General features: G+C 40.9%; 5 protein-coding genes across 5 annotated transcripts in view; 3 read left to right on the plus strand and 2 right to left on the minus strand.

Moving 5' to 3' along the window:
* The first annotated feature begins 467 nt into the window (after positions 1-467).
* On the plus strand, positions 468-1,753 carry LOC145447652 (uncharacterized). The gene has a single exon (XM_080325905.1). The coding sequence runs from the start codon at positions 700-702 to the stop codon at positions 1,675-1,677; it is 978 nt and encodes a 325-aa protein (XP_080182031.1). The 5' UTR covers positions 468-699; the 3' UTR covers positions 1,678-1,753.
* Positions 1,754-4,402: 2,649 nt separating this feature from the next.
* LOC145447659 (nicotinamide riboside kinase 1-like) lies at positions 4,403-10,132 on the minus strand. The gene is made up of 6 exons (XM_080325914.1): positions 10,002-10,132; positions 6,277-6,379; positions 6,112-6,163; positions 5,072-5,192; positions 4,943-5,014; positions 4,403-4,780 (listed from the first exon to the last, which is right to left on the minus strand). Exons 1-6 carry the CDS (start codon positions 10,046-10,048, stop codon positions 4,585-4,587), a joined length of 591 nt encoding a protein of 196 aa, XP_080182040.1. The 5' UTR covers positions 10,049-10,132; the 3' UTR covers positions 4,403-4,584.
* On the minus strand, positions 6,380-9,988 carry LOC145447647 (uncharacterized). Its single transcript, XM_080325894.1, has one exon. The coding sequence runs from the start codon at positions 9,852-9,854 to the stop codon at positions 8,295-8,297; it is 1,560 nt and encodes a 519-aa protein (XP_080182020.1). The 5' UTR covers positions 9,855-9,988; the 3' UTR covers positions 6,380-8,294.
* A 1,981-nt stretch (positions 10,133-12,113) lies between the features above and the next one.
* Positions 12,114-27,904, plus strand: LOC145447644 (la-related protein 7-like). The gene is made up of 15 exons (XM_080325890.1): positions 12,114-12,397; positions 12,479-12,557; positions 12,947-13,047; positions 13,261-13,344; positions 17,237-17,336; positions 18,996-19,165; positions 20,128-20,219; positions 20,347-20,387; positions 20,776-21,102; positions 21,696-21,796; positions 22,379-22,552; positions 23,143-23,236; positions 24,690-24,809; positions 25,959-26,222; positions 27,191-27,904. The coding sequence occupies exons 1-15, from the start codon at positions 12,302-12,304 to the stop codon at positions 27,376-27,378; spliced, it is 2,031 nt and encodes a 676-aa protein (XP_080182016.1). The 5' UTR covers positions 12,114-12,301; the 3' UTR covers positions 27,379-27,904.
* The window catches only part of LOC145447653 (epidermal retinol dehydrogenase 2-like), a 118,884-nt gene continuing 111,531 nt past the window's right edge, over positions 20,618-27,970 (plus strand). The window contains exon 1 of the mRNA XM_080325906.1: positions 20,618-20,639. The gene's annotated coding sequence lies outside the window, so the exon portion shown is untranslated. The remainder of the gene's footprint in view (positions 20,640-27,970) is intronic.

Consider the following 27,970-nt stretch of genomic DNA (forward strand, 5'->3'; position numbering starts at 1 on the left):
GTAACCCTAATCTATTTATCTTAGTGACAATGCTGTGCTTCGATCATTATATCCCAGATACGTCATTTCCGTGAAATTGCGCACTGTGCAGTCATGTGCTACAATAGGATGCATGTTTAGACACTGCGATAGAGTGCTGAACCACCATTCTACGAAGACGACTGCAAAAAAGTATCGACGTTAACCATTACTCGAAAACATCGACTGTTAGTACTCGGCTTCGCGAGTCATTACAAATGGTAGGTACTCGAATCGTTGTGCCCAGCCCTAGTCATCATATGATGTTGACTCTCTCTCTCTCTCTCTCTCTCTCTCTCTCTCTCGTACACGTAGTAAATTCGGTTTTTGGTATTACTGCTATAAAGTGTACTCATCACACGCGGGATGCAGTTTGTTTCTGTTTTGAAAGCAAACGCACTAGAAACGCCTAAATAAGCTAATATAGTTTTGGTTGATACCATGTTACTGATTGTTGACGTTTATATTACTATATGCACAGCGAATGGATTAATATCGTTCCGCGTATCGTTTTCTCTTCTGTGAGTCACTTGTTGTGAAGTAGGCCTACCATATGAAGATAGCCGATAACTTGAACATCAAAAACACTTCCTCCTATTGATTCGCTCTTCGTGAATACCAAGATCGTATCGATGCAGTCTGCAGAGTGATGCCCTTTTAGCTTTCACAACAGTGTCTGCTATGAATTGTACAGGACATATCTACGAAAGATGGCACCGTTCCTGGGTTGTGACGAAAGTTTTGACTGAGATCTTGTCAATCGTTCCTTTATATGTGACGTTATCTCTGCCATTATATGTATGGAACAAAAGAAAACGAAGAGTAAAGCAAATCACGCCTCTAGCTGGAAAATATGCGAACGCAATCGATCTGCTGTGCTTTATGTCAGCGATGTCTACATTTTTGCGAATTGGTATGGATTTGGAGCTGATAATTGGTAACGACACTGATCGAAATTGTACGGTGTCGATGAGAGCGAAGGATATTCTTTACATCGTCGCATTAACATCATTATACGCAATTTTATGGTTGAGACAGAAAGTATTTTATTCAAGTTCATCCCTCAAGCACCTCCGTTCTAAGACGATATCATTTTGTAGCTGGTTCGTATTAGCATTTTTTTGTGTAGGGGCTGTACTCATATTGTTGGTGTGCATAACCACAGTGACCTACACGTCTACTGACTGTGGGTGCGTGAGTCATGATAGAGCAAAGATTCTGAAATACGTCGGTGGAGTTGCGGGTAATGTGATTTCACAACTTATACTTTTAATGCTGGTTATATTCCCTTTGTTAAGCCGTGAACCTGTAGCTCGCCGACCGGATTTTTCTTCTAGAAAAAGGGGGACATTAGTGAAAGCATTTGTGAGGAGAGCAACAATAGCGACCGTCGTATGTATTGTAACTGACTGCGCAAGCTCGGGGTTAGGAATAGCGTTTGGAAAATACCAGGTTTTTAAACTGGTATATGAAATTAATCTGATGATAAATTTACTATCGGTAGTGATATCATTTCCAGATTGGAAAGACCGATTTTTACCATGTTGCATGCGAAGCCGAATGCTTTCTGGTACTCCGAAGATATCTCGAATTGTTCTATCTGATTTGAATTCCAAATGTCGCACTGATAGTTTGAGAGACAGTTCGGTGACAAGTTGATAGCTATATCCTTCTCGATGCGTTGCATGTTTTAACAAACAGTTCTAAACATATAAATGCAACTTGCAAATGTTATCTGGTATTCAATATTACGGGAGTGACTCTCGCTATTGGAAACGTCACTGAACTATATTTACAAGATTGAGCTTGGACACCATAAACTTCTTACAGTGGTGAAACGTGAAATAGAGCTGATTTGTACACGGGCAGCTTCAAAGTCGCTTTAGAGCAGGGGTCACCAATCTTTTTGAAACCAAGATCTAGGCAAGTGGTTCCCAAAGTGAGCGCCAGCTCCCCATGGAAGCGTTGGCGATTGTGAGGGGGGCGATCGCAATGAATAGGGCGGGTTACTTGAATCTACGAGCATAAAGCTGTGAAAGTCGGTTCTCTGTCGCCAGGATATCCTCTAGTCTACACTCTTGGAATATTTCATTATAATGTTCTGTGTTGTTGTTCTCGGTTATTTATAACCGAATATGTAGTCATTAACGTTTGTTTTGTATTGTTACTACCGTACCTTGCCTTTCCACTAGTTGTGTGTTTTTGTTATTATTACGTCAGTTCCTACGTTTCGAATTCGATTCGCCCTATTACAGACGTAAGTCGAAAAGCTTTTAGCGAATAAATTAACGATATATAATATGACGTTATTGTTTCGCGGTATTCTGAAGTTCTGTACCCCAAATGGCTTGATTGATGAATAGAGCAGCAAAACACGTAGTAACAAATGCAAAATCGATTCAGTCAATATATGCTCGATCCAGACGTCGGTCTATTCCAGTGGTTCTTTACCTTGTCTCCAGCTCCCCCCAGGGGCGATCTGGATTTTGAAGGGGGCGGAAACGACTAGGGGGCGCTACTATAGGGCGCTGAAGAAAAATGGCCTCGCAGTAGATGGTGTAGTAAGGACATATGATTATATAGTAAAACAACAGTATCCCTGAGTTCCCATTGCAAACAATCCCGTCATGCTGGCTCGGATTATTTTCCACAAAATATTTCGAGCTGGGTATTTTATCCAGCAGCGCACGGCGTGTCAAAATCAAAGAAGAGACACTGTACCACTTTTGAAAGTGAGAGCGCTTTGTACATTAAAGATGCTTTGAAGCTGTTTAGTCAAAATGATTAGCTAAATATATTTGTATTTGAAAGCTACAAAATAAAATCTTCAGAATATTTCTTCATCGTATCATAAAGGATGGTACTATTTAGTGTTGTGACCCGCAACCTCTCACGAGCCTTATATATTGTGGGTTGCTTTGTTTGGAATACATTCATGTTAAGGATAATAACTGGGTGTACCCTACAGCGCACAGCCTGTCGAAATCGAAGAGGCACTGTACCACTTTTGAGAGTGATGCTCTTTGAACATTAAAGATGCTTTGAAGCTTTTTGGTCAAAATGTTTAACTAAATATGCTTGAATTTGAGAGCTACAGAATTAAATCGCCGGGATAGGCCTATTTCTTCATCGTATCATAAAGGATGATACTCAGATGCAGCTTAGTGCTGTGACGGGTGAACCACATAACGCTCAGGAACGTTATATATTATGGGTTGTTTTGTTTGGAATACATTCATGTTGAAGTTGAGAGCTTGGATCAGTACCAAATTTAATGTGAGTAAAGATCTCTACCACATTCTCAGTTGATTTAGTAGTCACACAAAGCAATAAAACAAAACCCAATACAATCAACTTCCCCGTATCGCCAATCGCAGTGGTGAATTCGGGACGTGTACATCGAGGTCGAACCAAATGGTATGAGCCCGTAGCCCAGGCCGATGGTTGTTATAGCAACCTTAATTTCGTCCCAAATATAGCAAAAACAATTAGTACGATCCCCGGCCGGGTCAGACCAAAGACTCTAAAACTGGTATCCGCGGCTATCCAGCTAGGCGCTCAGCATCCATGGACAGCGTGGAGGAGAAAAATACGGTGGTGCAGACTAGATGACCTTGCTTAAAGGTCGTATCGCATCTCCATCGTCAAAGCATCTCGATGGTGCAGGCGAAAATAAATCTGACCTCTCTCTCTAGTATATCGTTAGATAGCAGAGATGAGCATGGATTAGGATTAGGTTTTGAAAAAACAGGATTTGTGAAATTTTATCGGATTTGGATTGGATTATAGATTTTTTTCTGAACGGATTAGGATTTGATTTACCGATTTTCGGGGAGATTAATATGTCGTGTGGCGAATGTCGACAAACTTTATTCAGATCAGTTATTATTGATGTACTTATAGTACACTACACTATGGTTCACTCGGTGCAAATGAACATTAGAGGTGCAGCCCTATGCTAAGTTATCTTAAATCAAGAGAATCGTTGGTTGTGAAAGTAAATTTTCCAATCCCTCCCTTGCATAAATTAGCATTTTTTCTGAATTTCAAGTTGGAATTGGATTAGGATTGGACATGGCTTTAATATGAAAAAGTTATGGATTAGGTTTTGGATTTGAAGTTTCGGATTTGGATTGGATTAGGACATGGAAATTCCAAATCCGCTCATCTGTTAGATAGTCGAGTGGTCCTCGGGCGCAATTCAAGCATGAAATATTTATAATAGTGAAGTCAACCATTTCCATCTTACTTGGTAATACAACAATGATGAAATTTAGCTCACAAGACAAAGTCAGTATTCCAAATTGACGGCGTGCTCTCTCCTCAGTTATAAAATCTTATCGAATCAATAGACAGCAAAATGCCGCAATAGCAACACTCCGAGTGTATCGAGGTAAACGTATTAGCAATTATATGTAGTACCAGGATATCGAGAACAACACCATGGTGCAAATACATTCGTCTTTGTATCAGTAATATGAAACGTAAATCGCCATCATTCATTCCATTCCGTAATCATGATCGAAATCTCTGCTCCTCGCAAAATAAAACCACTCATTTCTCCCTTCAAAGTGACAATTTCGGAAAAATCTGACGCATTTCAATCACCACAGTTTCCAGTATAGAGTTGGGATGTGAGGTACCGTCCAATTCCACGATTTCAACACCGCCTCTCTTCAAACGCTCGAAATAATTGATGAACATCGGCCACACGTGATCCTTAAATATTGTGTCAGTGTCCGGCGGTTCGTACACTCGGCCTCTGTCGACGAAAACATCATAACCGTTAGCATGGATGGTTTGTGGTCGGTAACAAAGTACTCCAGCTAGATTTCGCCTACTCCACTCATTACTCAAGTGGTAATAGACTACTTCCATCTCTACTTGGCAATTTTGTAGGCAAAAGCAGGCCTAGAATACTCACAATCTTCTCTTGTACGCAACCTCTTCTGTTAGCGTCAGGAAAAACCTCTTCAAAAACATCGCATTCAACTCCCTGTCAAAAACAAGCCTGTTGCAAGCCAGCTCCGCAGAAAAGCTCTATCGGACCTACCCGACGTTGAAGATCAAAAACCCCTCTATTATCAATACCGCGGGGGAATCGACGTTTTGCATCTGCACGACTTTCGAGCAGACCGCGTCCATCATTTTATCGCAGTCGATGGCCACCAGATCTGGACAGCACAATGCAAGCAATGACAACTCAGGCAACTGCGATATAGCTATGTCACTAGGGTTGCATTTAAACAAACGTTGTTTTGAAGTACTTTGTTAAAAATATTTCAAACAGTGTTTTAAATAAAGGCCTTTATTTTAAAATTGTTTTTTCAAGATGTAAAATTATGCAACAATTGTGTAAATACTGTCCAAAAAACACGTTGTACGAGTCTACGGACAATTACCACCCGATATAGCCGACATATATCGATATGGGTTGGTTGGAACCCTCAAAATAGTCGCTTCAACAGCAATAGTGCAGATATTTCGTCAAGGAGCTATATTTTCAATTGTCAATCCACTATGACGTCACAATTGAATATTCGTGACGTCATGGTTTAAAAAACAAATATTAAACAAGGGCCTTCTTTGAAACAATTTTGTTTTAAATGGAACCCTATATATGTCACAATTGAGCAATGAGCATGGATCACCGCCCAGCCTTGTTTTCATTCAACATCTAGGCCAAACAAAAACTTTGGTACTGAGATAGACGCATGTGGGATAACTGCGTCGGCAGGGTCGGTTCAGCCGTCGATTTCGGTTATAGTCAACAGTGCGATGCCGCCATGATTGGGATCTCACGGAAAATCGGCGTCAGGAGAGTTGTATTGTCTATTTTAAATACCAAAATTATGTAGATTGGTCCTAAATATTTCCCTTCTAAAGAACTTCTTGTTTCTTATACTGTTTCATGAACACTAAATTGATGACGAGTCCACAATTTGATAATAAGTCACCAGAGATGGTTAGTAACGAATGCTTCGACTTTTCTGAGTACTCAAGTCGCGATGACAAGGGCCAGGACTATACTAAGCGAGGAACTGATAAACATATATTCATTACACATAACACAGGGCGTAAAGTCAGTCTCACCATCCCATATCCTGAACTTCCCCGATTCATGCCACGGCACGTCCTTTTCCTCCTAAATAACAAGGGAAAACGATATATAACTGCGTGACTCTACTAAAAGAAAGCGACTCAGAGAAGGATTTAATTGCAGAGATTTTTGGAAAACGTAAACGCGTAAAACCGCACCTTGAAATAATCGTCCTGATGTATTGTATCGACTCGTGCACCGGCAAGTTTCAATCGCTCAGTCAGAGAGTTACAAAGTGTGGTTTTACCTCCGTTAGAAACACTAAAAATATCAAATCAACAATAAGCAAAACCATAGAACAGAACGAAACAACGGAAATCAACAATAGATACAATCCAAGATGATTCATGTCAGGTTGATAGTGTGACAAATCATAATAGCAGTGTAAAAGCATAATATTCAATGAGTTTATCGCGATGACAAGGGCCAGGGCTATACCAAGCAAGAGCAAGGAATTAATAAACATATGACTTCACTAGAACATGAACCAGTGATGCGGCGATCATATACAGACAACAAACAGTATCTAGATATGTTCTGTGGGGTTTGTTAAAAATAGTCATTGATGCTACTGCAGTTAAACAACACTAAAAAAATTTACCGCAGTAAAATAAGATTGAAAAGTACCCGAGTAATTAACTTTCAAAATTACTTAGGGACCAAGTGTAGCTCAACTAATTCCTACTATCAAGCAGTGTCTGTCAGTAACGAAGTACTTCTACTTTTAAAGAGAAGTCAAGTAAGCTCAGCCTACATGCACTACACTCAAGTGGATTAGTTTCGAGACTCTTCCACATCCACACAACAGTTTTGGAAGCAAAATACTTAGATTGTTACACTTTGGATTTTGCAAACCGCAAAGTAGTTTTTGGATAGGTTTGCATAACTTTGTAGTGTAAAAATGCCACGGCAACCGATCTAGATAGCCGTGTCATGATAATGGGATATATTTTTGAAAAGTGCACCTATTTGCATTGTTGTTTGTCATTTTCTGTCAGCCACAATTATGCATACCTATCAATTTCTTGAAAGTATGCAGCCAGACCGATCACTTTTTACTACTCATCTAAGTACTCCAGGTATACCCTGAGAATCGCTTCTTCTGCTTGAGGATAAAATTTCTGGAACATCTGCTATAATTACAATATTTCGTACTGCAACCTTATAATTGACTCCGCACATATCTAGTATATTCATTTTCATTTACTCCCCCTCCTAAATTATGAATAATATTTGTTGATAGATATGATTTTAAATACATTATTATTATGCTCAAGGACCGCAATATCACTTTTTCACGTATTATGTAACAAATAATCTGGTTACAAAGCTAAATGTAGTATTCATGATATGGTAGAAAGTTATCCTAAATTCATCTGGTGCACTTCATTTGTTTACAGCCAATTTTTTAATTGCACTCTCTATTTTGTAGTTCCATGATTATCAATATGGGGAGCAAGCCTTGTTAACTGTGATAGCAGTTCTACCGATGTCCTAGACTGGTCTATATTTCTAATTACGGTATTTATTGGGTTCCGAAACTCAACCACATCTGTCAAAAACTCATGCTCATGATTATCAATATGGGGAGCAAGCCTTGTTAACCGTGATAGCAGTTCTACCGATGTCCTAGACTGGTCTATATTTCTAATTACGGTATTTATTGGGTTCCGAAACTCAACCACATCTGTCAAATACTCATGCAAGCGGTTGAAGCATGCAAAGTTACACATACAGAGTTGCCCCAGTGGTCTCAGAAAGATACGCTACAAATACAGCTACATGTATCAAAATGTGGCATCATTGAGTAATTCGGATGTGAATTACGTGATGGAGTTCATTGATGCTAGGTAATCACAGGGATTTACTTAATGCCTACACTATATTTTTTGACATAGTCTATTTTGTGGCAACATTCCTTTATATCTATGATAGTTTTGACAGTCGACAATATTTGGCATAGTACATACGTACAACCTAAAATCAATCTTGTGTAAAATATTGTTGTACTATGTGTGACATGTGTAGAAATTAAAATCAATAAGAAATATACACCTTACGGATATTTAAAATGTGTTGACGCGAAGTTATTAATATAAAACACGTTGTGACTGTGACGCTGTCGCCTTCACCAAGTTCAAGATGCTGAGCAAGATTCATCTTCAAACAAGAGCTGTTAAGACACGCTTTGCGTGTTGTTTGAATGCGGGCTATCAAGCGACATAAATAGTCTCTTTTGTTCTTGAATACTTTCCAGCAAATTCTCATATTTTGTTATCGCAATCAGTCTCAGCACATCTCCCTCGGCAGAATGCAGTCTCGGCACATTCTCATCTTGCACAAATCTGGTACTGAAAACGTGGCATAACTTATGAGATTGCTTTGGGTATTTCGCACGCAAAACCGGCAACGTGTCGCCACAGTAGAGCCTGTTCCAAATCGGGTGCGAGGTTTTAGTTCTCCGCAAATGGGCTAGCAGCATGGGGTAATCAAACTTGAATCCGTTGTGAGCCACCAAACAAATCGGCTCTTGATTCTGCTCGAGGAAATGTTCTAGCAATCTCGCCGTTTTGATGGTGAAGCATTCTTTGTTGCGGATTTCCAGCTGTTCTCTCGTCAAGCCGTTGATCTTCGCAGGAATCGGAGGGATTTCGGATAACGGCAATACCATAATACTCAACTGGTCGATCAATCTCGGTATCATTTCTTTCATGTTGACCTCGCGAGAACCGTTCAAGTCATGATATAGATCTCGCTTGTTGACAGCGTATGCACAAAGTTCCACTATGTCATCCGCTGCTGTGTTTAATCCTGTCGTTTCCAAGTCGATAAAGACGAATGTTTCAATACAGTCTTCCACCGATGCACATTGTGATTGTGAATGTTCCAGCAAGTTTTGAGCAACACAGTCTTGAGTTTGACCTCTCTCAATTTTCAGACTACCTCCATCTATTCGACATTTTTTCAATGGTGATTCAAGGTTGGGACGTGTTTGTGATTTTAGAGTGCCTATACTATTGAAACACCGAAGCTTTGGAGCATGTAGTGCACCACTTAGGGAATTTCGGTAAATTTTTATAAGTCGCATTACAAGAGATTTTGCGTCATGTTTTGCACCTGTCGGGATCTCTTCGAAACATCTCCTGTACACATTATCAAGGGAATATCGTCCTGTATCGAACAGACACGCAGTGTCTTTACCAGTATCTATTTTCAGGAACATGTCGATAGTGTCCAGACAAAGCATTTCATCATTCGAATACGTCATTCCCAGATCCTCCACTGCCATTTTAAGGAAACGAAAATCAAGATGATTGCCCCCATGAGAGATCAAGCATACCGGCTTCTGCTGCAGTCTCAAGAATTGTTCAATAAGTGTGACAGACCCTCTCCCAAATTGCATCTTCTTGCGGGACTTCAAAAGATCTCCATCCGACATATCAGAGTTGATTGCATCTTGCCTTTGGATTTCATTGCCAGGATCAAACACAAGCACTAAAGAATCTTTGCACCTCACTTCAATTTCGTGTGTATTGTCGTCTCCCGATCCCAAGTGGCTTAAATCATTTTCCGTTAACGAAATCATCGCGATTTCAGTTAATTTTGGATTGCTGCTGTCGGAAACGTGGCATTTCATGAAAACATATGATTGAATCATGGCAGAGCTTTGCGTGGATTTTCGAGGTGAGTTTTCCGACAATTGTAACATTTTGGAAGCGTGAGAGACGCGACTCATAGTAATCTAACAGAACTAAAAGAGGAGCATAAAAGACACGAGGCGAGACCAATATATTAGAAATTCACGAAATCTTGTCTTATAGTCGGATATAAAGGTATTGAGCATTGACGAGATTGCGGCATGCATTAGTTATCAGTCACTCACCCCCCAATGCCAATAACAAATAACGTTTTCTTTTTCTCCGATACCATAACAAGTTCCACGCTGACAGCTACTTTTCAGTGGGAGCTCCAAAGCAAAGTAAAAAGACTGCCGCATTCCGGGGAATATGAGTCAAAGCAGCGGAATGTAAACAATGAAAAAAAACAACGAAGCTCAACAAACTCACGGTGGCTACGAGCCATTCAATGGCGCGCAACCTCCCTCAAAGTAATATCATTTACGTTTACTTTCCGTAATATAATTCAATATCAGATGCTCAGAAACATTAACATAGATGCTATATATAACGTTCAGAATATTCTATCAATCCCTTTCTAGTCAACACGACCAGGTAGGAAGGAATACGGATTCATCATCATCATCATTGGTTTATTAGCAATTTTATGAGTTCAATATACCACAAAATTGCGATACAATGAAAGGATAGGAAGGTGTCGAAGCGACTTGGAGTAGTCCATGGAATCAGACACCCACCCTGGCCTAGGCGATGTAAAGAGGAGGCATGCACAGTGCACACTGAATGAAAAGTAAAAGAAGATAGTATAGAAAAAGCTAGCGACAAAATGGGGTGGCATGTCATGGAAGGCGAGATCGATAGGTCAGGTCGTGGTCCGGTAATCTTTAGGATGGACTAGTGTTCATTTAGCAGTAATTGTTTGTATTTCGACTTGAATGTGGACATGCTCATCGACAGCCGGGTGACGTGCGGGATACTGTTCCACATGTCAGGTCTGGCATATTTGATAGAGCGATGAGCTTTTCGGTCTATCATATAATATTTGGACGACGTGGACGCGCGTGTGTTTTACTTGTGCGCTTTTGATTCCGAGGTAAAGAAGTCATTGAAGTTCATGTACATATTACAATATATAGCATATGCAATGTGTGCGTATTCTGTATGTGTTGGTTTATCTGAGGTGTACTATATTTGGAATGATTTGTACCAGCATGGGAGTCAGTGAAAAAAGTGGGTTAAAGCCATCCCTCGACGGTAAGCTTCAAACACGCCCGCTGCTGCTGAGTATAATTCCAGCATTTTCGTCACACTTAATTCTTCTTCACGTTATACGCTCATCTGCTCAAGATACAAAAAGTAAAATGATTGCAAATCTACTGATTGAAAAGCATATACAAGGGTAAATTCCGATGCGGAATTTGATAAAATAGGGCTGGTAGATTGTAGGCGCCATCAAACAGGCGACCTAGGTTCGATTCCCGCTGTCGGGGGTTATTCTGGGTTCCTCGTCCCCCGTGTCCCTGTTCTTACGGCGACAAACGTGCACAGGAAAAAGATCTGATAAAGAAAGACAAAGAGCAATATAGCTTCTAAAAAAATACCGGCAAAAAAAGAATAACATTGAAGAAGACTGCATGTGACCATGGAAAACTGAATGGGTTTCAGATTTCCATGCTGAGACATCATTCGATAGTGACATCATAGCCTCGCCCTCCCCTTCGTTAAGGCTATGGTGACATCGGGGACGGGCACCAGGTCGAGGTGGATGCCTGGTCAAGAGACCCCAACTGGTTGGTCGTTCGGTACCTACTATCCGTTCATTGCATCGCATTGTATATTGCCATTGTGTGCATTGTGTGTGTGTGTGTCTGTATTGGGCAGATGAAAATATAATCTGACGATTGATTGATGGAATTGTAACTACCCGTCCTTTACCTGAAATTAGTTCTAATCTTCAGTTTACAATTTTTGCAAAAGGGATCAGAGACAGATGAACGGTTTCTCATTTTCCGGAACTAGAATTCATCCTGCCTGATGCCTAAAAAACTGCGCACTCTGTTATTTTTACCGCTGTTTATAGAGCTCAGTGATTTTTACTCATTTAGGTGCAAAATCCTGCTAATATCCAACTCCGGATCCAATCCTGTTACTCCAATCATTCAGTTATCCATGTTCCAATAAAGATAAAATCCTGGAATCATTTGAGAATTTATGACATGGTTAGCCAAATCACGATTATTCCCGTTTTTTATTGTGTCGTAATATATTGATCGCTTCCAAAATACAAATCATGCACCGCCGCGATTTGGATTTCAACTTCGATGATTGGATTTAAAAATAAGAACTGGATCCAGCGAGGTTTGGTTAGCATTTGTAACGCACGGTGAAGTGAGTAACAGTGTTGGTCGATAGCTTGCTACCCTTCGTAGTTGCAAGTCAGCGCTGCATTGTGTTAGGTGACCAAACTTCACACTACGTTATCGGGCGTTGCTAACGGGTATTAGTGTGTGTCAGATTCGTTTGAAGGTAATGCAATCATTGAGTAATGGGCCCCAAAGTGAGATCTGCAGTATTCAAAGCTCCGTTGTACCCCTTGAAGCGAAGAAGAACAAAAAAACTTCATCGAGAGCTTCTAGATCAGGTAAGCTACCATATCGATCGATCGTCTCCCTTGTCTTGGTTGTGATGAGTTAACGTAATCTATTCTTTTTGATTCTTGCAGCTGGAATTCTATATGAGTGAATCGAACATCCGACATGATGCATTCATGAGAGAGAAAGTTGGAGAAAATGGAATGAATGGTTTGTGACCAAATTCCATCACGTAATCTAATAAGATGAAAAAAGCCATAGTCACCATAATTGATGTATTTATGAACCGGATTTGGGAACTCCTGTTTTGAATTAAGAATACTTATGCTTAAGCACTATGTGTTTAAATCACAAATGCAATTCATCATCTACAATTGCCAAAAAGACAGTAGACTCCATGTGCTAAAATGATTGCAAAGGCAGAAACGTGAAAGATAGCAATGGTTGGTCAAGTACTATGATTAAATCTGATGAACAGTAACCACTGTTTTGCTGTAATGAATTTCTACTAGGACCCCATACATGTGAATAAAAATAATAGCTACAGTATTCAATTGCAGCTGGAAATTTGTTATCTAATTATTTTCCTTTGTTTTTAGATGTTCCCATTTCAATCTTTCTTTCGTTTCCTCTGATTCAAGAAATGAAAGTCGATGAAAAAAATGTCATCGGAGCGATTGAAAACTCTATCATTTTGGAGGTTAGTATATATGCACTTTCGAACAGATTTTATAAAAGCCGGGGAACACCTGACTTCGCCGGTATTTCTTCAAACCATTGCATAAATGTGTAATGTCGTGTGTGTGTGTGTGTGTCACATTTTATGAAAAATGTTACCATCGCCTGGCATCATCTTTGTTTTGTGGGATAATCTGCCTTTCGTGCTAAACGAACCTATAAATGTTGTTTTCAGTTGGATGAAAGTAAAACCCACCTTCGCCGGAGATATCCTGTCACCTCAAGACCTGCAAACCTCGACAACTCAACTCTGTATATTGTGAGTATATCTGTGTCATGTGTGCATTGCTTATCATGATGCCTGTAGGCCAGTGATTCCCAAACTGTGTGCCGCCACATACCGTAATTTTCCATGTATAATGCGCAAAATTTTCATGATTTTTTGCCCTAAAATAGGGGGGTGCGTATTATACATGAGTACAACAAGCCTTGAAAAAAATCTCCCTCGATAAAAAACTTGAAATCACACCTATCTTCATGTTTGTTTCCAATCGCGCATCACTTTCAGCCATCGCGCGTAGTAATTCGTATTATAGAGTGTATTGCGCTGCCAATTGTGGGAAGCGTGTTGCCAATTAACAAGAGTCGTGTTCACAAGCACGCGATCTCATGCTGAGTTGGTTTGCTGTTTGTACGCGAGCGAAATTCATCGATTCAACGACAGGCCCGAACAATCGCATATGCAATTTATACATATACAAGAGGCCATGTGCGCAAGATATAATCGCTTGCGTAATCAGTCGCATCTCCAACAGACCTGTTCCGCATGACGTAACCGTTAGCCTAGGCGCAATCGCATCTGTAATAGGCATCGTGTGCAAGATGTCGGCTCGTTGGCCTAAACCAGTGGTTGTTAACCTTGCCACCAGCGCCCCCCAGGGGGCGCTGGCGATTTTGAAGGGGGGCGGAAACGCTCAGGGGGCGGTATGGGGGGCCCTGGGCTCAGGGGGGCGGTATGGGGGGCGCTGGAGAAAAATGGCTTCGCAGTAGATGATGTGGTAGTAGGACATATCCTTAATCAGTATATTCAGAGCGAATTAACACCGAAAACTTAGTTATTTATAGCCTACAAAAGACATATAGGTTTAATTATCCATAGGCGCCTAAATGACTGGCATCGAATGTTCTTGTCTTGGCAATCTGAACCTCAGAAGACGAATTCCATCTGGCAGGGAAAAATAATATGCCAGTGAAGAAATACCAATTTGAAATCGTGTGGGTCTTTTAGTTTAGTACGATTGGACGACAGGGATATATAGAACTAGATATCCCCGTTGGGCGATATCCCTGTTGGGCGATTCTATATTTTTTGATATAGCAGACAAGAGGTCACGAAATAACATCATGCTACGAAGTCATATCAACGGGTCCGCCCGCCCGGCTATGTTTAATTATTACTTACGGGCCCTACAGTTTCCAAGACACCTCACAATGTTCCCTCTACGTTTTGACGAGTCTGCGCACACTCACAAACTCAATGCGCAGACCCTTGGACAACAGTGCGTAACGACTAAAAAAAGGTCATAACTACGGATTTGTTGTGCGCAACGTAAATTTTTTGTGCGCAGAGACCGTGTCAGCACTGCGCACGTGCGCAGCTTAGATGGAACATTGCACCTCACTCAGCTCTACCGGTAAATCTGGTAACGTGAGCAGAGAGGACAAGAAATTGATAGCAATACATATGCAATTCCCGATCTTATTGACCGATTTTATCGTGAATTATCGAAAATTTTCGCGCTTCGCACTGTCTCGCTAAACAGTACAGCTGATTTCGTGGCAAAAGCGAACAACGTGATGGGGGGCGGTCGGTTTATCACCCTGTGGAAGCCCAAGACCCAAGTTTTTTTGGCGGGCCTGACGAAGTGTCGTTTCGTTCCTGCCAACGGGTATACGCCCTAAGATGTATAATTATTATTGAGGGGTCCTACCATTTCAATCACACATCACTCAGCTCTACCGGTAAATCTGTTTACGTGAGCAGAGAAAGGATAAAAATTGATATTAATATATATGCTCTTCCCGATCATATTGACCAATTCAATCAATAATTATTGAAATTTTTCGCGCTTGGCGCGTCTAGGCGAGAATAGCTGACTCAGTAAATGCACACCCAATGTGGATGACCAGTATCAACAAATAGCGGATAGCCGAAGGGGACTCTGGGGGCGGAGCCCCCCGGAAGTTTGGTTTATCTCCCTACGGGGGACTCAAGACCAACATTTTTTGGGGGGCTGACGAAGTGGTGTTACGGCCCTGGTAACGAATTAATTGTACCTACAGGCACGCCCAAATATGTTTATTATTAATTACGTGCCGTTTATTTTCCAATACAACAGCTCAGCACTACTGGTAAATCTGATTACGTGGGCTGAGAGGATAGAAAGTTTATAGCGACACATATGTAATTACCACCACCTAATTACCACCTATTCATTTATGCATTATAGAATATTTTGGTACCTAAAGCGACCAGGCCTAGGCCACACATACTTTGCTGACCATCGAAATCACGCTACGGGGTTCTTGGGGCGAAGCCCTCAGAAGTTTGGTTTATCACGCTATGGGTGCGCAAGGCAATCGTTTTTAGGGGAGTTGACGAAGTTCTGTTACGGCCCTCCCTCTTACTCATTGTCTTTGGTACATTCCTTGCAATATGAGGTTGGGGGGCGCTGGAGCCCGATAATCTTTGAAAGGGGGCGCTGGAGGAAAAAAGGTTAAGAACCACTGGCCTAAACTATCACGCCGCCGGCCTCGCAGGCTTTGGCTGCTATCTACTACCGTTTAGAGACAATACCGTTGATTGTATAATGATTAGCAATCGCATCTGTAAAAGTTCTCCTCGTGCTCAAGATGTCGTGGCGCTAGCCTGAACTATTGCGCCGCCAGCCTCGCAGGCTTTGGCTGCTATCCACTATCACTATCGACAATCCCGCTAATTGTATAATGATTAGTGATCGTTGTGTAATGATTGTTCAAGAGTGACATCGCAAAACAAAGTGACATCGTATACGAAATCGGAACTATTCAATTCATGTACTGAAATGCAGGGTGCGTACTATACATGGGTACAGGCTTTTCCCAGAATTTACATGTTATTTTAGGGGTGCGTATTATACATGGGGGCGTACTATACTTGGAAAATTACGGTATTCTCGGGTGTGCCGCGGACATTTTTGGAGTTTTGGAATATAACTTTATGAATATTTTGAATATGGCCTTAAGACTAGTAGTGTACGCGACCTACAGACGCTTTCACCTTCCTCAACAGCTGATAAATAAGCAGAGCAAATGAAATAGTTATGGCATCGTAATAAATCAAGCAATCTTTCCACAGAAGATTTACGAAAATTAAAGGCTATTTCTTGAAAAGAAATTAGGTCATTTTTAGTTGTCTGCTAGCAAATCCTATTCCATAATGGGTGCAAAAGCAATCAATATTGTGTTAAAAATTTGCATCTTCATGGCTAGGTGGACAATCGACATGGCTTGATTCATTTTTGAGTGAAATTGAAAGCTGTAAACGAGAGACATTGCTCGTAATTAATAACAAAATACGTGTTATCATAGTTGATTATGTTTGTTCGCCATATCCAGAAGTCTTTTATAAAACTAGGGATGTGCATTACAAAATACGGGTTAAGTTTGTGTATGTTCTGCTCAGTGTTCATGTTACAAAAAACATCAATCTTTTTTAAAGCATCTTTTTTCGGCCCAAGTGTGCCACGAGAGTTCTTCAACTTTTATAGTGTGCCACAAGGCACAAGCTAATAAAGTTTAGGAACCACTGCTATAGGCCATTAGAAAATGTAGGTGACATTATACATGGAATGACATATAACAGGATGTCCAATGCAATATTATAATTAGCCTACTGATCTTATGAACGCATTTACATTTAACAACGCCCTGTAACGAGAAATTGTGATATTACAAAACGTTTGACGATCCCACCTGGATCAGGCACTGATCTTAAGCTCACACGGATATACTGGTCTTTGAGTATTCATCATTCGTTGCTTTCATATATTAGAGTGTTGTTATTATGTTTTGTAGCGACTGGTTTTTTGTTTGTTTTTATTGTGAAGAAGATTTCAAATCCGTCACTTCAGGTAATGGACTTCAGAGAATGCGTGTATATTTTCTTACAGGAAAATTTGCCTTTGGATTGTACTATAGCTTGGTTGAAGGAAGTCTGTCAAAAGACAGGGACGGTGCGACATGTATCTCTGCCAAGATACAAAAAATCAGGTAATCACGTTCATACAATAGCCAAAATGAGCATGCATCAGTGCTATTCAACACTAACCCCCCCCCCCCCAAAAAAAAAAGATGTCATTAGCACTGAAGTCCTATTATTTCACGGATCAGTTTTGGACATCATAGACACAATGTTGATGGCTAGCCACGACTCACGAGTTGAAATCGGGTGAAGATGTTTACATTTCTTCACTACTGAGAAAGTGGATCAGATTTAATTTTCAACATTTTTAAGTTATTTCCGCATATAAAAAGGCCACAGTAATAATCTGAGCTATTTAAAATATCTCAAATTGGTAATGACAAAAACCGTGACCTGGAATCCCATATAGTGGATATTATCCAGGATTACAACCAGGGTTGTAGCCAAGTCACTAGGTTCTGCGTCACAAGTTAATCTCGCTTTTATAGTTTTGACTCCACACGACCACACAGAGTCCATGTCGAGGAGCAGAGGGCTGAGTCCAAGTCATAACTTGTTGAGACTTGAGTCCAACTCCAAGTCCTTGTGTTCACAGTTTAGCTTCGAGTTGAAGCCATGATCAACCCCCTTTTTTACGACTCTGCTTACGCTATATCCAATGTCTCACATTCATAATATAGTAATTTACCTCACTCTTCTTAGCTTCTGCCCCCATCTTTCAACTACCAATACTGATATATGGAGTACTGATTATGTGGTAGCTTTACTATTCTTCGAAGCTACAATGAAACGCCCGTCCGAGTCTCGAGTCATATCTCTTGGTCGAGTCATGCGCAAAGACCCGAGCGCAAGTCGAGTCAACATACAAATTGACTCAAGCTCGGTCGAGTCATTAGAACCCTGGTTCCGACTGGGTGAAAATGCAATGTTGTGAGTGTCATTCAAATATGTACTTTTTGTCCCCTCATTTCATGGATCTATTTGTCCAGTGTACAGGATTCTGGCCACTGTCTCGGTGTCTCATGCACACATCGAGGTATATGATGAAGAGAAACTTACATTGTTAATCACACTTGAGCAAAAATGAAGAAAACGAGTAGGCCTATATAATCCGGGAATCCCTTTGAAATGATTCTGGAAACCCCATCAAAATGAAGTAATCGCAGGGTTGTAATGACTCTAGTCATGACCCGACACGAGTCTGACTCGAATTTTTTGATGACTCTTGACTCGAGTCATTTTCTCAAAATGCGGAAATGACTCGACTTGGACTCGAGACTAAGACGGCCAAGACCGATATTATCTTGTAATTTCAAAGAATAGTAAAGTAACCACCCTATTGGGATTTCGTCTATTGGTACTTGTACTTGAAAATGTGACTTGAAACTGCTCAAGTGAGGAAAATTAGTATATTTTAAATGCGAACCATTCGATATCACCAAACAGTTATAAAAAGTGGGTTTAGCAAGATTTAAACTGGAAACTGAGCAGTCAACTCAATGACTTTGACTCGGTAGCGAATTGAAAATGACTCGAGTCAAAATTATAAAAGTGAGACCGACTTGTGACTTGGTTACAACCCTGAGTATTGGGCATTACATGGGTGTCACCAGGGACCAGGGTGACTATTCCAGAGATTGAAAAAAGGAATTTTTGTGCGTCTTCAGTCCCTTCAGCGCCGACACATCGCTCAATTTAATTAACGTATTAGGAACGTTAATGTGCAGATCGAGTCAAAGGATTCGCGTTTATCGAATATTCGAGCCCGGAGGATGTCATGAGGGCTTGCAGGATACTCAAGGACCCGCCCAGGAACTTTTTCCCGAGCCGTACGAGTCATCACATTGCAAGAATCAAGCGTCGTCAACAAGGGAAGACTTCGAATAATGCGGCCGATGTGAGTAGGGAGTTCTTCTGTTGAAAACTGGAAAACGTCATTGAGTGAATGATTCTGATGCCAAGTCAGTCGTGGGTAGACCCGTAGACGGACCAAATTCCAGATGGGGGGCTCGTGCCCCGTTATGAGGACTTGGCCCGGACTTAAATTTGCGTATCATGCAATTTTGAAGGTGGTCACTAACAAAGTACCTATACTTATTCAGAGTGCTCAAGTATGTTTTGCCTACCTCCATTCCTTACTCAAGCGATTGCGATTTTAGACTATTTTCAGTCCTTTTTAATTTATCTAGGCTAAACTACATGCTTTGCACAATTCAGATTTTAAATAGTAATAAGTATTTGGATCCATTGTCATAGGAACTGGTTAAATAGCCCATTTATCATCGTACCTGAATATATTTTTGAAAATTCTGTCTATGCGTAGTGTAGTGCCATTAGCGGGGCGGGGCGATTACTTTTCTACTTAAAAACAGACTATTTTGCATTAAAAAAATGTAAATTTTGACAGAATTTTGCGCTCAAATATTTAAATTGTTGCGCGTAACGTTAGAATTGTAGTAAATTTGTGGTTGCAACTGTCTGTCCTTGCAAAGTAGCTTGGCAAAAAAAGGTTCAGCAGCCGCAATTGTATGCTGGCAGCATTGAATTTCAGTGTATACAGCCTGAGTGCCAGTAGCATACCTGTTGCTTCATACCAACAATGTTTTCTACATCTACCATTTTCGGCCGCAACCCAAATCTTAGTTTTGTTAACATCTCACGATCCACCTGTACTTTGTTAACCACTCTGCTATAAAAACCAATGTCCAACACGCAGTCAAGCTCCAGATTCAGAGTTAACGCGTACGCAAATGTGCACCAGGCATTACGCTACAATTTTTTTAATTGTATTCGAATCCTATTTTGTTCTCAAAGGCAACAATGTGTATTTTTATTTAATTCCGAAGTTCATATTTTTAGAATCCTTCACCATTGGACGGTCCCACAAACATAGCTGATGCTGAGATTTTGGGCCAAGGCGAAATTACCGAAAGTAGAAAACGCAAACGAAGGTGGGTTCTACGTAGCCGACTTGTCTAGCATTACGTTTTTCAAACACGCAATACCGTGTCATTGGTCTACTATTGCTTGTTCCTGGTATGCTGACGTTCTAAGATCTTTTGTCTGTTAATCTTACAGCGAGGACGCAATCGGTGACGCGAACGAGAAAGATGCACAAGGTTCGTAATAATCTTGGCTAGGCCTGAAAAAATGGCAAATTAATGCCATCATGTGGTATGGAACTAGCAGTGTTTTCTTTTTGGTCGCATAAAATGTATTTATTTGAACTTGACACATATTATCCATACTCTGGTGGCATCATAATGCAAGTGATACTTGAGCAGTCAATTTAAAATCGAATCGCTATGGTACTCGGATTTTCAATCCTAGTCACGTGCTAGTTTATTCCTGAAGTATTTGGTTGTAATAAGGTGCAAAAATCGAGTCACGTCTCCCTTGGAAACTCTCCTTTACGACTTGTGCGACCCTGGAAGCTGCAGTGATAGAATTTCTGGCAGGAACCACCTTTGACTATACCGGGGTTAGCAATTCGGCCTTCACTTCCAGACTGCCCGGTGCCGAAAGATGCGAAAAGGTCAAAAAACGAAGAACTGACGCTGCACGACGAATCTCCACGAGTGCAGACGCCTTCCAAAAAGAAATCAGTTATGTTCTCAAACAATCGTCTGCCTAGCCTTGAAAAGGATTCTCCTCGGTATCACGCCTGTAACGGAGACGTTGCCGAATGTTCTGATTATAAATCTCCGCATGAGTCTCGAAACACGGAGTCCGACAGAATTTCGAGCTCAACGGGGAATACTTCGAAACGGAGGAGGAGTTTCAGCGAGTCGTCTCTTTATGGAGGAGACGAGTCGCGGATGAAGAGATTGAAAGGTACGCACTATACGAGCATGATATTTGAAAATTGGGTTCTTGCGAGTCTGGATCACAGCTGATTGGGCACTATGGGAACTAGTAGATCTTAACCTTTACTAATCTGGGGGACCCTTGCGTTAATGTGCCCGCATGCCCCAAATTTTTGTCTAGTCACAAAAACCATATTACACATCAAATACATTGTTGTAGAATACTGGTGTGTTAATTGCACTGTGTCGTTAAAAAACAAACCCATTAAAACATGATTTTCCAACATAACAAAAAGATATTATAAATGGTATATTTTCTGCAATCAGTGAGACCTTGACTGTACGAATCGTGTGTTTTTTGACTGTTCGCAAAATGAGACTATCTCAGGGAACCCCGGTGAGGAATTCCTGATATCGTATGAAGAACTAAACTTGGTAAGCACACTCTTCCGTTGAAGATGATGGAGATGCCTCAGTTGATTTGTACATGCTTAATTGTAGCCAAGCTGTAGGAACTAATGAGGACAATACACTTTAATATTACACTGATCTTATAAATCGGGACATAACTTATTGATACAGTATGTATGTTAACCCTCTTTGTATATTTATTCTATGTAGAGGTACAGGACAACGACTCATGTAATTCCGGAATGCATTCGTCTCTAACTACCTCTGCCATCAACGCATTAATATCACAAGCGAGACATACAACTTATCAGGTGGGTTGCCTTTACTCTTGCGCATACGAATCAATGCCTACGATCTATAAAATCCGTATATAATAATATAAAATCCATTATAATAATATCCGCAGCAAACGCGGTCGCTAGGTAGACAGAGATGAACTAGTATCCAGAGTATCTATTAATTTGTCTCGCTTTTTCATGACATATCCAGAGGTGATCAGACTTACTACTCAAGTGGAATTAAATAGAAGTTAATTTTTACTCAATTACAAGTAGAAGAGGAAAATAAAGGTATGAAAGGTACTTTTAGAAAGTATAATTGGTCAAGAGACGCAGTTAATTGGAGGTGGCTACTTACAAGGTTAACGCTATATGACTAATGACATTGTAAGTAGGTGGTATCTTTGGAAATGTATATTTTACTTGCTTTCCTGTCCGACGTAGCGGGGAACGTTCTCTCATCTTGAATTAGTGAGTTTGTCTTGCATTTCGATACCCATAGCCGGAATGATATGAATGATAGTTGCAATGATTTATGAATGCTTCCATCTTTATTTACCAAATATGAATCAAAGCCACCTCGTCTCTTGAGGTTTTGTTTTGTCAATTTTTCAGGACGACTCCAGATTCTCATTGCCCGAATGCCCTCCGAAAAAGCCAAGCCTACAATCGGTAATCGCAAAGCCTGTCGTCCGTTTTGAAAAGCCCAAACGGAGATCCAAGATTTCCAAGGAAAGAAAACGAATGAACGCCGGACGAACCCCTCTCAAATTGAACGCGATGCCGAAGGTGTGACGTGACTATCGTTAATGTGTGTTGTTTGTGATTACCGCAGTATTGTGCAACAGTGTGAGTCTGGTAACGCCAGTATGCAAATGGAATAACACTTTATTTCGTAACCACAATGTTTCATTAACCGGTGAAGTTGTAGAGTAGTGGTATATAACACGGATATTTGCATTATTCATTATCATCCATTTTTTCTGAAAACTATGTATGTACTACATTTGCACTTTTTTAGTTTCTCGAAACTAGGTGTTAATGTCGCGGACGTGTTGCTAATGTTGAATAGAGTGAAAAGGCGACACTGGCATAATGAAGTCAGATATTTATAATGTAGCATTTGAACTTTAACATTTCAAACATTTACGTTGAGTTATTTCTTATTAACATATTTAAAATCTCAACTAAATAATACGATTTTAAATCTCAACTAAATAATACGATTTTTCATTTACTCGAAACCATCTCACAGGCCGGATGAAAATCTTTGAATCCCTTGTGTAAGTGATTTGCTAAATTGGCGTTGAGTCAAACTCACGCTCATTACTTATTCATTAGTACGCGCTCGCGCTTGATAACCAAACCTTCGGTTTTAGGTAGAGTGGCTGGAGTTGAAAAGAGAGTATAAGAAGCTGCAGAAGCAGAATATGAGCAAATTGAAAATGACTATCCAAGAGAACAATGATGCAGGTAATACCGACATGGCCTGCCGTTCAGCGGTGCCGGGGTAGTGAGGTTGCCTAAAAGTCTCACGATTTTGATCCTTTGCCAACAAACCAAAATGTGTTTAGGAGTTCCTTCACAGCCTTGAATTATTTCAGTAATGTTATGTTTTTCCAACATTTTCCCCTGTATTCTATCATTTAATTGCCGTGCCTTTTTGTTGCGGCTGCCGCATAGTTACCGGTAAAGCCGACTGCGTCTGGTGTTCTTTTTGAAATTTCACTGTCTCGATATACTTGAACAAATAGGTTTTCATTTTAATCGCTGCATATATCTTTGTTACTCTTCCGTTAAGTCTTGATGAGGTGAACAGAAGAAGTCTTCAACTTGAATAAATTGTACTGCAACGAGTGTAGACCTGACAGCAATATGCATTTTGTGTGAATAATGGGCATCAAGATTATATCACCATCAACATGGTTCAGCTGATGTCCCGATTTACGAGCTCATTTCATTTACACATTTTGGTTCTCGGCTTTTTTCGTCCTCGCTGACCCTAAATTTAATTACAATATATGTATCCAACTCAAATGTAGCATTGAAAACTTTAAGTAATACTGCCTTTTTGATATTATATATTTATATGCGGTTCTGTTGAAGTTCCTGTAAAGCAAGCTTCGCAAAACCCTATCGAATGCGACTGACTTGATTGTGATTGTCTGGCATCTTATGCAAGAAATGCGACTTTGCCGTTTGCGATAGCAAAGGGTTGCCATTTTTTGGAATCGGGGAGGGAGGAGCCTTTTTCAAAATTTCCAGACTTGGAATTGCGGAGTAAAATTCGGAAAAAATGGTAAATTTTTCCCGACTTTGTGGTTGGTCGACAAAAAAATGGTAAACGTTCCGGCTCAACTCCAGAATTACAGTTGTTCTTTCACACTTTACGTTGGTTGACTAAAAAAAAAACTAAAATATAAGGTCGTCACTTTCGTTCGAACCACGAATTTCCTATTTGGCGTCATTTATGCCCATTTCTTAGCTGTAAAAGCTGCGCAGAGGACCTTTTCAAAAAGCTCAAAAAATTCTCCTAAACAAGGACGTATGGTGACCGTACGATAGCATCTATTATACTGCCAATTACACTGTCGGAATTTGACAAAGTTTGTTAGAGTCTCTGTAGATTTCACGTACAACTTTTCTGAAACAAGTTGCGTCCTACTTTCAAACAGTTTCGTACAACACTTGCACTGCACCATTGTGACGCATGAACTCTCTATTATGACACCATACAGAAAAATACGTTCCAAACTTCTAAATCATTTCAATGTCTGGTGTTTTGTTTCTCTAATTAATGGACAAGCTTACAACTTCAGTCGAGTTATAACATATTTGGTGGTTCGGCACCGGTCTGCGGACCAGCGGTTGTGAACCACTGATCGAAACAACACCATCGCTCTCTACCTACGCCGTCCTGTTTTAGGATCTGTTTTCATCAAAAAGCACTTGGACGTGCTTCACAGCAAGGCGAGCGTGTCAGCCACTCACGACGCAAAGGGCGAAGGAAATTTTGTGGCGAAAGAACATCCTTTATTAAAAAGAGGTGAGCTTACAATGTAAGCTTTCGACGTAACTTGCGCTTTCTGATATCCTCTGAAGTCAGAGGTTTACTCGAGTAGGTGTTGTCTACTTGCACTAATTACTCGAGCGGTTTTGATTTGAGACTACTTTCAACTTTTGCTTGCACTTGAGTTGAAAAATTCACGACGTTACTACTACTACAGCATTAGTGGGCAACCAAATAGTTCGAGAGATTTTTATTAATCTTGAAATCTTGCGACATCGTATTGCGATTTTAATATATCAGCTCCCTTTGCAATCTGAGCCCCATAGTACAGACGCGAACAGCAGAGGAAAATGATGCACGCCATACAGAAATACCAACTTGGATTCCCGTGCTCCTCATAATAGAAATTTGTTTCTGGTACGTTCGGACGATTCCAGTATCTTTCGATACATGTTGACATTCCTGATGGGAGGTCAAGAAATAACAAGATGCAACAAAGTGACTGGTAACGCCCACCCGGAGATGAAACATCATTTATAACCTGCCGTAAATTTACAAAAACACCCCTTCAATCTGATCGCACGGGCTGAGGAAGGATAAATATTTGATAGTAATATATGAAATCGCTGATGTTAGTGACAAAATTCATTCATGGATCTGAAAGTATCAGTCCCATATCGAGTCCCGGTAAGTATTCATAACGTACATGACCTGACCATATTCATGACCATGACCACACACGATTTCAGTGCTCGTAGTAAGCCCGCTATGCATAAACAGATTATCCCGGAGTTAACCGTAAATTAAAATGGATAGTCAACGTTGGTTTTTGGCTTCCAGTTTGTTCATGACGACTATTCCCTGAAATGTGGTCGCAGGCTACATAATAATCGAAATGCGGCCGTGAATAGTAGGTTGGCCGCCCTTGTACTACAGTATATGGATATATTTTTGAAAATTCCACCTATTTTTAGTGTCGTTGGTCACTTTCCGTTAGTCGCGAAGATGTATCACGCAATTTTTATTGTAGCCGCCACCGATTAATTGCAAAACGCATCGAGCAGATAGACTTTCTGAAGCTACCTATTCGAGTACTTTCGGCTCTTGTTTCTACTTCTACTCGAAGTGGTTTTGACACGTCTATGAAATTGCCTCACCCTCTTTGTCCGGATGTCCATTTGTCAGGTCCTCCCAGATTTCAGCCGGGCGTTATAGCGAAAATATCGCCCATCGCGACGCGGCCAGAGTCTTCATGTTCCGATGTCGACGGGACTTTGAAATTGCCGAGCATCGAAGAAGTAAAGGAAGCGTTGAACAGTTACGGGCAGGGTGTCGCGTACGTCGACCTCAACGCTGGAGACGCGGAGGGCTACGTGCGGTTTAACGACGGGGAATCGGCCCAGCGCGCTATCCTGGAGGAAAAGTCTCTGGCGCTTCGTCTGCTGACGGGTGAGTATGGGAAGATAAGTTTGAATTTTGGGTCATCGTATCGCGGAGGCGGGCCAGTGACAACATTCTTACGCTTTTTCGGGGTACCCGGGAGCAAATCCTGAAAAGTTGGCGAAATAGAGCCCTAAATTTCTAAATCGCGCCTATTTGTCATTTAGCATGAAAATAGGAAATTGACTAGCTATACTACCGATAGGTGTAGCTCAGTTAATGTGATACCGGAGCTATTGTTAACTTACAGGGTTGTAACCAAGTCGCAAGTCAATCTCACTTTTATAGTTTTGACTTGAGTCAAGTCGAGTTATTTTCAATTCACCACCGAGTGAAGTCCGAGTCCAGATTAGCTAGTGAAGTGTCGAGTCTGAGTCGTAGTTCTGTGACTTAAGTCCGAGTCCAAGTCAATCTGTTCACTGTTAAGTTTTCAGTTCAATCCGGTTATACCACTTTTTTTCAACTCTACCCGAGTGATATAGAATGGCACGAATTCATAATATCGTAATTTTCCTCAGTTTTAACAGTTTCTTACCCTATTTTCCTAGTATCAGGACTGATAGACGAAATACCAATCATGTGGTGACTTTACTGTTCTTTGTAGTTGCAATGGTATGTCAGTCTTGGCCGTCCTAGTCTCAAGTCAATGATTTGGTTCGAGTCATGCAAAATGACTCGAGTACAAGTCGAGTCGATACCAAAATTGACTCGATTCGAGTTATTTTATACATTTGAAAATATGTCTCGCGTCATTACAACCCTGCAGCCTACATCCAAATATCTTTCTACTTTATAAAATACAGCACGTATGTAGTTTTGTTTTTAAAAATGTGTTCAGTTTAATTGGGAGTTAGCCTAAAAACATAGCCACTTGAGTTGACGCAATTGGCAAAACCTCCTTGAGAATAGCAGAGAGCTACTCTCGTGCCAATGGCGTCTGTTCTGGGACCGAACAAGCACCTCGTATTTTGTTGCAGGCGTGCAAGAGGAGAAGTATTGGGACAAGCTGCTGGCGTCGCGTTCGCACAAGTTCAGCAGGGAACGTAAAAAGACGCGCGGCCGGACTAAGATACTTGCCAAGGCCGAAGCGTTGGTCGAGAAGGGCAAGCGGAGACATATACGATTCGATAAGGACTATATTGAAAGCATAGGAACGGGTTACTGACAAAGTGCTTTGATAGTCTGGTGATAGGGGGCAGTTATGTGCCACGTTCTGGGATTCATGTGGTAGTAGCAGTATCACACTTCTCACAATATGTTGCGCTGTTGCCGAAGGTGCTTCGGCCCAGCTGACTATGTGCTCTTCTTCAAAACTGTGATACACGCTACCGAGTCCACTGGCTGTTAGAGTTAGAGTTATCGGAAACTCCGGTTGCGTGGCTGACTGAGCAGGAATGGATGAAACAAGGAGTGTGGTCGTCATGTCTGGCGCAGCCTTACTGCGTAACACGCCTTTGCGCTAGGTTACAATACATGATACAGGGTCGCGGTATGGATGGGTCTTGATTTGCGCAGTCTTCCATTTAGTGTGCTATTATGCTATGAGCAGGTCACCGCCAGTTTTATACTTTGCATGAGCGTGAAGGCGCCTATTTTGTTTCGATAATGTTCTGAATTATTTGCAATGTTTTTTTCTAATATAATAATTCTACGTTATGTTTCAAAATCGGAACTTGTATGCAAACGGATAATCTTGAGGTGTTGATCTGCTTACTCGAGTATAGTAAGTCACTGGCGTGAAGTGAAAGGGTTTTCGG

This window comes from Botryllus schlosseri, chromosome 10 (assembly GCF_051294905.1).
Source record: "Botryllus schlosseri isolate E-star chromosome 10, Bs_hap1, whole genome shotgun sequence".
Taxonomy (NCBI): Eukaryota; Metazoa; Chordata; class Ascidiacea; order Stolidobranchia; family Styelidae; genus Botryllus; species Botryllus schlosseri.